The 12,099-nt window shown below is 56.6% G+C and overlaps 1 protein-coding gene across 1 annotated transcript; it reads right to left on the bottom strand.

Moving 5' to 3' along the window:
• Nucleotides 1–5,186: 5,186 nt before the first annotated feature.
• LOC103898575 (cytochrome P450 1A5-like) lies at nt 5,187–8,514 on the bottom strand. The gene is given in 7 exon segments (XM_019471960.1): nt 5,187–5,493; nt 5,743–5,829; nt 6,231–6,354; nt 6,443–6,532; nt 7,094–7,220; nt 7,656–8,477; nt 8,479–8,514. Coding segments are annotated over 7 exon segments (1,593 nt in total).
• Between the last annotated feature and the right edge of the window lie 3,585 nt (nt 8,515–12,099).

The following is a 12,099-nucleotide window of genomic DNA, read 5'->3' as shown; positions in this document are numbered from 1 at the left end:
CCACACTCTGCCTGTGTCCGCCCCCCCCCGGCACTGGGGGGGTCAGCACCAGCCCTGCTTTACCTACCCTGATGGGGTTCAGGGAGCTGATTACAGAGGCACGAGACCAGAGCGGTTGACTGGGACCCCTTATTATAGAGCCAATTAGTGGGGGGGCTATGGGGGGAGATGAGAGCCCGTTCCCCTGCGTGACCCCCCACAGATCTTACCCTTGCTCTGCGGTAGCCGGTGCTACCCTGCCACTGGCAGACCCAGCACCAGCTTTGGGGACATACAGGTGACTGCCAGCCCTGGCTGCATCCTGGCTGTCCAGCCCGCATCCTGCTGCCGAGGCTGAGCACCCGAAATCCCGCAGGCTTTTGGCTCACGCTGCCAGTGCTTGCGGGACCTGGCGGCCCCCAGCTCTGCGGGGACGTGTCTCCGGGGCTGCTCCCCATCTCTCCCCTCTTTTCATTCCCCCCATGGAAAATCATGCCCATAGCCGTGCCAGGGTGGGGGGACAGCCAGGTTTGAGGCCATTCCCGGGAGCATGGAGCTTTTCTCCAGCAGCACTTTGCGTGCGGGGAGCGGTTATCTCTGCATCTCCGTTGTTCCCTTCTTAACCCGGGGACAAACTCCATCCTTACCGGCTTTCATGTTCTCTGATTAACAGGTACCTTGTACCTCTAACGACACGGGGCAATCGATCAGCCCAAACACTCTCTCCTTTCCAGAGGGAAGATGGAGTTGAAGGGTGAGAGGAGGAAGAAAGGTTCGTACTGATTTGGGAGCCCTCACAAAATAGGGGCAGAGCCACTTACCAGGTTTAACGTGTCCAGCTCTTGTCGTCTTGAGCTCTCCTCCATCCACAGGTCTAGCCTGGGTCGAGCAGAGGACCAGCATCTTCTCCACCCCACTGCAGAAGGAAACTTCACCAGAGGAAGGTCCCACCAGCTCCAGCACCCCAGAAGCTGCTCAGCCTTGGAGGCTAAGCAGAGATTTGCTCCCCCAAAAGGCAGAAACCAGCCATTATCCCCGCTGTGAGGCGGCTGCTCCTGGGGTTCAAGGCACGGGGGAGCTTGGCTTTGTCCCAGAAGTGGAGCTGCAAGGAGAAAGGTGGTGTTTGGGGGTTTCCTTCTCCATGGGAAGGAGCTTCCAAGGCCTGGCAGTGCAGCGGGGCAAGCGGAACGCTGGGGCAAAGCCCACCACGCTTGGAGGATCAGCTGCCACCAGCTCAGAGGGAGGTGTCCCCAAAACCACTGGCAGAAAGAAAGCATGCATGGCTCAGAAATACAGAGTTTAAGGTGCGATTTGGAGCTTTATTTTAAGCTCTAGGGCATGAAGAGACGATATTTTTGATGTCCAGGGACTGTCACCAGTGTTGGGGACAAGCAGCAAAAGGGAGACACCCAAGAGTTAATCCCCGTGGGGAGATGATTCCCAATGACAGATCTCACGGGAGAATAAACAAACAGCCAAAGGAAAGAAGTTAGAAATACAGGATGTGCTTTTAACGAGGAGGGTCATTAAGTGTTGGAGCAACTCCCCTCTCCCTTCCATCCAGGAGGAAGAGCCACAAGTGATTCCTCTATCCCGTTTTGGGGCTGGGTACAGGCTTTCCTGGCGAGGAGACGCCACCACCCCGAATGCCGGCACCATGCAGGTGTCTCGGCTCGAGGGAGAAGGTGTGTGGCTGCCTGGACCTTTCCCGGCGGGAATGAGGGACCTGGGAGAGTCCCCCCCTTTGGAAGCGGAGCTGGAGCCCAGCTGCCATGGCTGGTCTGCTGACTCATTTTAAAACCAACAATAAAAGCAATTGGCCGTGGGATGATAAAAGCTCCCCTGGCTTATCACTGCCCCGGTTCCAGTAACGAAATCACAGCACTTGCAAGCTACCTGGGGAGTAATTGGCGGGCTTAATTGAGGAAGATCGTTAGGGGACAGACAAAGATAGGGGAGCTGGAGTCCCTTACCTACTGTGAGCAATCGGGGCTTTCGTGACAATGATCGATGGATTTGTTTATCAGGAGGCAACGGGGAAGAGGAGGAGGTGAGGAGCTGAGATCCTGCACGCCCGAAGGGAGCAGGCTGCCCCCGTCCCTTCCTCGCAGAGGATCCCTGACTGGGTGGGGTATCCGGGGGTGCAGCTCCGCTCCAGGGCACAGAGCAGTGCAGAGATGGGGTGCCTTGTTTGATGCTCGGGCCATGCTCGCTGCTCTCCTTCCTGCGTGCTGGGGGCTGCCAAGACACCTGGCAGAGAAAACATCTGGTGAAGGAGCCTGCTCAGCTTTGATGTTCCACCCGTATTGTCCAGGAGCAGGCGGGATGCCTGGGCTTGGGATCGGGGTGGCTGGGGTTGAAGGGACAGTTTGATTGCAGCATCCCCAGCAAGAAAAAGTGGGACCTCACCTGGGGTCACGGGCCAGGATGTCCAAGTAGACGTGTGCATGCAGGGACATCAGACCAAGGTCTCAGGGGGTCCTCCTGCCTGTGCAAGCTGCCCGGAAAGGTCTTCTGCAGCTGCATGGGATGTCTCCATTGGCATCAGGGGGAGGGAGAGGTGCCAAATGAAGATGGGGCTTTATGAAGTAGGGCGTTTGGCCTCCGACACCGTGAAAAGAAGGGCTGCGTGGGGAAGGATAACCACCTGCCCATTTCTCTCCCCTCGAGCCTCTTCCCTTCCCCTTCTCCATCCTGACACTGGGGTGACTTTTTCTCCCAGGTCTCTGGTCTCCAGGCTGTACCCGATGGAGACTGGCAGCAGTGTCCCCAGGGGAGGCAATCAGCCCTCGATAAATGCATCTCGGGGAGACCTTCCGCCAGCAAGGGGCCATTTCACCTCAGTAATGTTAATATTAATCTGCTTATCTGCCCCGGGGCTATAAAACACTCATCTCCAAAGGGGAAAAAAAATTCCCACTGTTCTTTCTTTATACGTGCCCTTGCTTATTGCGGGCCTTATCAGCAAACACAGCCAGCCTTCGGGCAAGAGAGTCACGCAACAGCTCCAGCAAACGCGCCTCTGGTCCGACACCAGCATCAGCATCGCGTGTTCCCACTGCAGCTGGAGTCACCGGGCCAAGTCCATGAGAGCTTCTCCACCCCACAGGGATGGCGTGACACGCTGTCGCTGAGTCCCTGGCGGTCTTGGTGCTCTTCTGAATCACCAGGTTAGGCACTGAGAGACCCAGATCCATGTCCAGGATGATCCCACCTTCCCCTGCAGTAGATGAATGCCAGCTTTGGGATGTCCCTTGTGGAAAGGCGGTTCGTGACTCTGTTGCCTTGACCTATGGCCCTTGTCATAGGTAGGGGAGATGTTATTTGGCTGATGGACCTCATGGGTTGTCCTAAACCATCCTTCCACTTTTCCTCCAAGGCTTCTGATAGCCTGCAACTCAAACCACGGTTTGGACCTCCTGGTCCTCACCCTTGCTTTTCCTGCAATATTGGGATTATGACATTGAGTGGTGAAGACAAAGCTGGTATGACATGGAGTGAGGCTGCTCAGGCTGGTTCGGTGAACTCAGGTGGGTCTGAGGCTGTATCGTCTCAATGTTTCATCACAAATTGGTGACCAGGCAGGACCTGGACATACAGAGTTACTCCTTTTCATTCAGGCTTGTTTAGCAGGTCTGAACACCTCCCTGCTCTAGCTGGAATCTCCCTGAGGTCTTGGGCAATCGGCTTCCCCATTTTCTTCCCCAACACGCTCTTTCGTTTCTCTCTCTTCTTGGAAGTTTTTGTGCAATGCATGATGAGTGATTGGTATCCGGACCTGAAAGGAGCTCTCATTGGTCAGGGTCTGGGGCTATGGCTGAGCAGATGCCACCCATGGGAACAGATTCAAGAGCAGTGCGTGTTGCACCGGATGGTTCTGCTTGTTCCCGTATCATTGCTTGCCAGGTGCTGGGTTGGCTAAGATGTCTTTGCGTGCAAGTTGAAGAAAAGGCGGCATCCAGCTCTGCTGGCATGGGTTGACTGGCAGCCAATGTAAACTCTTGGGTTTGAGTTGGAGAAAGTCCTGTTCTCCTTCTCTGCCCCGTTGTGAAAACACCCTTGCTCTAGCCCAGAATACCAGCAGCTTGACTTTCTCAATAGCAAGGGACTGCCTGTTGGGCTTGGTGGACCTTCTCACCCCAGGTGGACTGCAAAACTCGTGCCAGGTGCACGGCGGGACCGACAGCCATCGCAGTCATGGTAAGACACAAACCTTTCACAGCCATCACTGGCCCAGCATAGAAACACCTGGTGACTACAGTGACGGGGTAAAGATGTCCTTCTTTGTGTCCTTCAGGGCCAGCAGGGACTATGGTGAATGAGGCTTAAGGTGGCCGAAGTCCTCCAACACACTGGTCCCTCCAGGTAGGCTTTCATCCAGCTCAGTTCATTTGAAGGATCCCTCTCATTTTTCTGAAGAAAGTAACCTGAGCAGCAGGAGAAGCCCTGATAGATTCCCAAAGAGGCACTAAAGTGCTTTGAGCTCCTCTATGGACAAAGATAAACCTCTCCTGAACGGGATCTTAGAGTGACATGACAAGTCAGCTAGGCAATTAAAAACATAGCGTAGAAGCAAAGGAACAGGCTGTTCTTACAGGGCTTGGAGAAGTATCAGCGTCTTTCCAAGATTTCCAAGGTTTTTTTCCCTGCAGACACATCTACAGTGAAGGTAAATTTCAATCAGTGAAAATTTGTCCCCTGATTAGTCTGGAAATGGTGATACTGGCTGGACCTCAACAACATCATCCTCATCTCCACCCAAGCTTTGGGCATCACTTCAGCCAAGATCTTCAACATCGACGGGGGCCGTGGGAATATGGCATGGGTTGGCTGTCCTTCAGCTATCGAAGAGCGATTCTAAAAGAATACGATGGTATTCAGACGATCTGGTTTTGGGCACGTTCCCTTTCCCTCTAGCAAAAGACAGTTCACACCCCCCATAAATGTGCTTTGTGGTAATAAGACCAGAGGTGATGGAATATCCAACATCTGATGGAATATCCAACATCTGATGGAATATCCAACGCTAGAAATGCTGGAAATTGAAAAAGGCAAGCAATGCTGCAAAGCGAACAAGGTAAGACAGGAGTTTCAATGGCTTCAGTTTATTATATCATCCCATAAAGTTGTACCAGACCCAGCTTTGCTACAAGGACACCCAGGTCTTTGCCCCCTGGCGATGTCTGGGCAATGGATGAGCCCACCGCTCAGCTGATGCTCTTCACGGGGAAGCGCTGCTTGACCTGGAAGTGCTCACACCTTTTGTGCTTCAGGGACAGTCCATAGAGCGGCGTCATGTCCACTTTCTTGCCATTGCAGACACTGAACTCCAGCTGCTGGAGCAGGGTAGACAGGAAAAGGAAGACCTGCCACCTGGCAATGGGTTCCCCAATGCACTTCCTTTTCCCCAGGCCGAAAACCAGCACCTTCTCCCCATCCACTTTGTTCACTTCGGTCCCTTCGGCATTCAGGAAACGCTCTGGGTTGAAGGTCAGTGGATCCTTCCAAAGTTTCCTGGAAGGGAAAACATCAGATGCTGAGATGGTGTCTCCTGGCTGCGGGTGTACAGGAGGACACTGGAAGGCGGTCGCTCAGAGGGATCAGGGGGAGCTGTCAGTAAGAATATCCCTGAATTTAGTAGATACCTCACCTGCTCCCTTTTCTCTTAAAGCAGGTTGACCCCACGCTTGCCCAGGAAGATAACTGTGCAGGAAGGGGCCTGCATGTCGCTGCAGGAGGCTTTCTGCCTCTGAAGGTACTTACTCGTCATGATTCACTTGCCACTGATTGACAAACACGCAGCGGTCCTTTGGGACGTAGTAGCCGTTCAGCACCGTGTCCCTGGTCGTGCTGGAGAGAGAAACTACTGTGAGAGTTTGGGAAGCAAAAAGGCTCTTCTGCATCCTCAGGGGACTATTAGTTTGCTCCTGCTGCTGCTGAAGTAAGGACGCGGCCCAAAGAGAGGGCTTTATGCGGGGCAGTTGCATTGTCTGTGAGCTGGATTGGGCAACCCCTACCTGAGCTGGGTGGAGTATCTTCAGTGAAGTCAACAGAAGGCAAGGATTGCTCTTTGGGAGCTCCCACATTGCCCTGCGCAAGAGCTGTGAGCTCCCCGTGTCCATGAAGAAGCCATCATTCTACAAGCCGATAATAATCTCCCTGCCTCTCACCGCACCGCTGCCGGCGCGGCTGTAACAAGATGCCCCAAGTCCACCTTGTCCCTCCACCTCTTTTGCAACCCCAGCACTTGCCTGTGCGGGATGGTGAAGGGCAGGAAGGAGGAGTGCCTGAACATCTCCAGGATAAAAGCTTCTGTGTAGGGCAGCGTGCCGCGGTCCGACAGCCTCGGTCTCCTCTCCTGGCCGATGGTCTGGTCTGCGGGAGGTCGAGAGGAGGGAGCGGGCTGGGGTCAGCCCTCGCCAGAGAGGTTTTGGCCCCGGAGGAAGCAGGTTCATGGACTCACCTAGTTCTTCCTGGATCCTCTTCTGGATGTCGGGGTGCGTCACGAGATACATGAGGCTCCAGGATAAGGCAGTTGTCACGGTGTCAAAAGCTGGTCAAAGAGGAAAGCATGTAGATGAGGTCTACAACACGCAGAGCACGTGCCTTGGCTTGCTGCCTAACCATCACATGGAGCAGTCTTGGATGGCTAAGAAGGCAGAGGACATTCTGGGCGCACAGTAAGACTTGGGTTTCTATCCTGTCGGAGAAACCTTTACTAAAATATTCTGCTGTCATTCATCCTGATTCACCCTTGGGTTATGTCAGGTTTGTATAACTTCTCTGGAATCGGGGGAGTTTCCGCAGGGTAACTCAAAGACGAATCAGTCAATAGTCATCTCCCTCAACCAGGAAAAGCCACCCTGGCTTGTGCAGCTTGACTGAGCTATAAGCCGTGCCCTTCACTGTTCCCTGAAGCCTCTTTCCAGAACTAATGTCCCATGCTGGTCTCTAGGGGTGTCCCTGGAAGGACCAGGAAGACCAGCGAGCAGGAGAACGAGTGCTTAGACCCAAACTGGCTGCCCGGTGTTGGACAAAGATGGGTCAGACAGAGCTGTAACATGAGGAGGCTGAGAAAATCTGCAGTTGCTGAGGGACCGGGGGGAAAAGATACCTGCTCCAAAGAGGTCATTCACAAGGTTGACGATCTTCTCCTTAGGGATCTGCGTGGCAGTATTTGCTTCCATTTTTTTCTCCAGGCACTGCTCAATGAGGGAGTCAGTGATGTCTCGGATGTTGTTCTGAGAGGAAGAGAAGACAAGTCATGGCAGCAGAACCAGCAGAGGAATGGGTGTTACTGAGCAACAACCTGATGCTGGGAGAGCCCAGGGTCATACGAGCTCTGGAGAACATCACCTTTCAGCCCCCATGGTCCCTACTGCTTTTGCAACCTATGAAAACGAGGAGATGGTTCTCCAGGGAACCTGAGGCACAGATCGGATGTTCAACCAACAGACTGGCCCTATCGCACAGGGCCGTGGAGGAGAAGGAGGACTGCACATGGAGAGACTACAGGTGAGCGAGACTACAGCTGGACTTGCTAAATGCAGCAATACCTGCAAGAACATAGATGTCCATTGATGCTTGGCTGCAAGAAGAAAAACAACTCGCTCGCAGAGAGGGGCAAAGAGCGGGGACGCATCTCTGGTGCAGGTGAGGGTCCTGCAAGCTCTTACCTTGTCATAGGTCTTGTAGTGCTCTTTGACAATCTTCTGCAGGAAATGGAGGAATCGCTTGTTGAAATCTTTAAATAAACTCATGGTGCGGCTGGGAAGATACTGGAGCACGGGGATGAAGTCAGCGGGGTTGCCAGCAGCAACCACGTCCCCAAACTGGTCACTTACGTTCACTATATTGAGCAGCTCTTGGTCGTTGTGGTCGTAACGCTTGCCAAAGCACATGGCACAGATGACGTTGGCCACAGAGACCACCAGGTACCGGTAAGGGTCAAAGCTCTTCTCCTCATCCATCAGCTGCAGGAACTTGGTGACCAGGTAGTCGGCCTCCTTGGAGACGTGTTCCTCCAGGAGGCAGGTGGAAGAGGAGGTGGGGCTGGGGGCGATGGAGAAGGTCTTCAGGGCGTTCTGGGCCAGCTTTCTGCGGGCTTTCCACACCTCCCCTGAGTCGGGGCTGAAGGCCAGGCTCTGGCCATCCGCAACATGGCGGAAGCTGTGGAGGTCAGGGCGCCCCATGAAGTCTTCTCCTTGCTTCACCAATGCTTGCCTGATGGTGTCCAGCCCGCTCAGCACCAGGACGGGCCGGGTGCCGATCCTGATCTCCATCACGTCCCCATACTTCTGGCTCAGCCTGGTCAGGACCAGGTGCGTGTCCTTCCTCAGCTCCAGCACGTTGCCGAGGATGGGGTAGCCTCTGGGTCCTGGGGGGTTCTTCAGCCCCTTGGGCACGTGCTGCCGGAGGGACTGGATGAGCAGGAAGACCAGGCAGAAGATGGCGGGCCCCAGGGGGGCCCCGGGGGGCGGGACCACGCCCTTGGCTTCCCACCAGCGATATCGCAGCCTTCATCGCTGCTGGCATGTAGGAACCCTAAGGGAGTTAACCAGAACCGTGGCGAAGAGCCAGGATTAGCGAGAGGTTGAGTCCCGCAGATGTTCCTGACGGTGAGAAAGGGCACCAAGTGCCCTTAAAGAGTTCAGGGTGATGGAGCTGCCTGTGCAGCACTTTGGGGCTTTCAAGGGACAAAAGTTGGAGACCTATAAAGACTCCAAACACACCCATCGCTTAAGGGGGACCTTGCCCCCCCTGAAACCTCTGAGGGCACCCTTTCCCCTGCAGAATAGCCCAGCACCCGTTGGCACAGCCATGGCTCCTGCTCAGGGAAGACGGTCTGTTTGCAACGAGGCACAGAAAACTGCAGCTCAAAAAAGTGCCGGGAGGCAGGAGGAGAGGAACAGCAACTCCTCAATGAAGCTGGCCCCATGTCCACCAAAGCTGTGAGGATTTATAGCCGGGAGGCTGGATCTGCTGGGTGGCCACCAGTGCGTGGAGGCACGGGGAGCGGGAATGCCACGGGGCTGCCCTGCAGGAACGCACGGCTCACTGGGTGGGCAGGGGAAGGAGGGGAGAGGCTGGTGCATGAATTTCTCCTTCAGACCCAAATATGACCTTCCCGGTCCTATATCCATGTTCAAACACACACACGTTGTCTCCTACCTGCAGGTCCTTGCGATGGACAGGGCTGGTTTTACTGCCCGTGGCTCCCAGCAAAGATAGGCAGAGGGTGTCTGGCAGCTGCCTGCCCTGGGGAGCAGAGGGGATCCTCTTCTGCTGCCTGGACCTTCTTCTCCTGCTGCCGGGAAGGCCACGGCTTTGTATGTGCTCCCGTCGTCACACGGCCAGGTGCTTATCTCCGGGGGGTCACGGCACGAAAGCCCTGGGGAATAGCTACCCATTAACAAATGGGGCCGAGCTTGGCTGGAGGCAGCCCAAGAAGCCGGGGAAGATATTTCCTCAGCTCCAACAGGCTCTGTGGGATGAATGGCGACTTGTCCTCCTGCCCAGGGCACGTGCCTGCCCTAGAGCCTGGGACGGGGAGGCAGAAGGGGGTCCCCAGGACAAGGAGGCAGAAGGGGGTCCCTAAGCCCTGCCCTGGGGAGGATGGAGGACACGCTCTCGGCATCGCTGCCCCGTGGGATGTGGGTGCCAGCATTTCCCCCAAAGACCTTTCCTGGGCTGACCAGACTGTTCCCGGCACACAGAGAGGGCTGTCACCTCCGTGGCCACTCCGGTGGTGCTGGGAGCTGCAGGCTCCGGCTGCTTCCAGCAGCAAGGGGATGTGTTTGCAGCAAGGCATCCGTGGCCACAGCCCTCTCCATCCCTGGGGAATCAGCCGGCAGGTCCCCGTGCCCCAGGACTGGTGGTGGCAGGACCTTCTGGCCCAGCGGCAGAGCCAGGCTCAGGTTAACGATTGCCCAGGTTCGCGTGAGAAGGCGGCTGGCTTGCTTCCCCCGGCTCCTCCGCGGCAAACAGGCAGCGAGGGAGAGGAGTGGCGGGGCAGAGGGGAGGAGGTGAGCCGGAGAGATAGGAGAGGTGAAAGGGGCAGCGCGGGGCAAGGCTGGGGCAGTTCATCCCTCCGAAAACACAGCATGCCAGCCGGCAGGAGATGCGGGAGCGAGTGGGGCTGCTGCTCGAGCTGGGGCAAAATTCAGGGCTTTGGGAAGTGCAGGCAGGATGAGCTGGGAACATTAATTAGCCATAAGGAATGAGCCAGAGCTTTGGGGTTTGGCCCTAAGTTTCATTCAATCTTTGAAAACTAGAGTGGGAATTTGGCCCAGGTAAAAGCTGAGCTAATATTTAATAAAGGCTTTCAACATCTGGTCTAATCAGGTTCATTAATAGCAATGACATCGTTCATTAACGCTTGGCAAGAACACTTACAAAACCCCGGCTGCTAATGCTCATTCTGATAATTGCCAGGCACCTCGCAGACCTGCCAGCCCTGGCTTCGCCAGGCGATGCCTCCCAGCGAGGAAGATGTTTGGGAGCGCTTTTGGGGAGGCAGGCTGGGGTTTCACAGGAGCAGGGCAATGCCGGGCTTGTCTTGCGGGTTGGGTCCGGGGGTCGTCTCCCATCCCTGTGGATCTACCCGGCTCCACTGCATGGGGGTGGGCAGACTGACGCCCCCCAGGCAGTATTTCAGACCTCGGTGGCCTTGCACTGATGGAGAACCCGCACCCGCCTCTCCTGATCCATCACATCCCAAAGCGTTGCAGCAGCTGGGGAGGGTCCTGGGGCCGCATCAGGAACCCCAGAGGGGTTCCCCAGGACCCACCTGCCCCTCTTCCATCCCCCCATCCCCGTCCCTGCCCCCCCCAGCCGCCTCAGTGCTCGCTGCCAAGCCCTGCGAGGGCTGGGTGCCTCCTGATGAGAACAGCGTTAAGAGCTGCTGCCTTGCGTGCCAGGCAGCCTCACGCCCCAAACACATCCTCACCCAGCACCGGGCTCCCACCCCAGCCACCGCCCCTCACTGAGCCCTCTGCTCCCTGGAGCTGGCCGGGGGGGGCGGGGGGCAGCCAGAGGGCCACCGCCGGTCCCCTGCCCTTGGCAGGGCTCGCACACGCCTGCGAGCACACGTGGATGCACCTTGCTTCCCTCTGTGGGTCACCGCTCCGGGAAGGATCCCGGCTGCGTGCCTGTGGGTTTGTTAGTGTGTATGGTCGTGCCAGCCTGTGCGTGCAAGGATATACGCGAGCAAGAGGACGATGGTGCCTGCAGGCGTGTGCACGTGTGGCAGAGCATGTGTGTACGCGAACACGTGCAAATACACACACGCAAGAGCATAAATGTGCTGTGCATTTGTAGGCGAGTGAGCTATTGATGCATATGTAAGAAACGTATAGCGTGTTTGTGGGCATCGGAGCAGGCGTGTGCTAAAATGTGCATGTGTGCGCTGCAGGAGAGCACGGACGCGTGTCACCTCGGTATGGGCAACCCGGGTGTGTAGTCTGCATGTGCAGCAAGACGCCCATACAGGTGTACGTGTAGAGGTACATAGAGGTACACATATATTCACCCATATAGATGGGTGAATGCACACACACCAGCCTCGCACGTGACGGGGGGGACGTGGGGTCGCTGGGAGCTGTGGGCGTGGGTGCCCGCGCGTGTTTTACGAGGTGCCACGGTGTGTGCGAGCGTGCGTGGAGACATCTCCGCCTGGGGTTATGGACACGTCGACGTGTCCTGCGTGGTCCGCGTGTCCGGAGCGGTCCCCCTCACAAGCCGCGGGGAAAGGCAGCACGGGGGGCATTTACACAGCGTGTCCCCTGGGGACGGACGGCCCTGCCTGGGACAGTCGGAGCAGCCAGGGGCACCAGTCAGTGTCCCCTGGACCCCAAAGGGGACATTTGCGGTGGCATGACTGAGACCGCCCCTTTGCACCGGTTTCCCCACCGTGGGAAACCACCCTCTTCCCCCTTCCCCGTGGTGGGAGAGGGCTGGGACACCTGGATCCTGTCAAGGGGGACACGCGTGGCAGGGGGGGCTGCTGTCCCCTTGCAGGTGATGGCAGCATCCCGTGGCAGAGGGGACCAAGTCGATGGTGTACCCGGTGCTGGGGAGCCCCACCCCAGCCCAGCCAGCCGGGGGGGGGTGATGCTGAGC

This window comes from Aptenodytes forsteri, unplaced genomic scaffold, assembly GCF_000699145.1.
Source record: "Aptenodytes forsteri isolate BGI_AS27 unplaced genomic scaffold, ASM69914v1 Scaffold258, whole genome shotgun sequence".
NCBI lineage: Eukaryota > Metazoa > Chordata > Aves > Sphenisciformes > Spheniscidae > Aptenodytes > Aptenodytes forsteri.
Note: the sequence above shows the minus strand (reverse complement) of the source record. Positions and strands in the feature narration are given on the sequence as shown.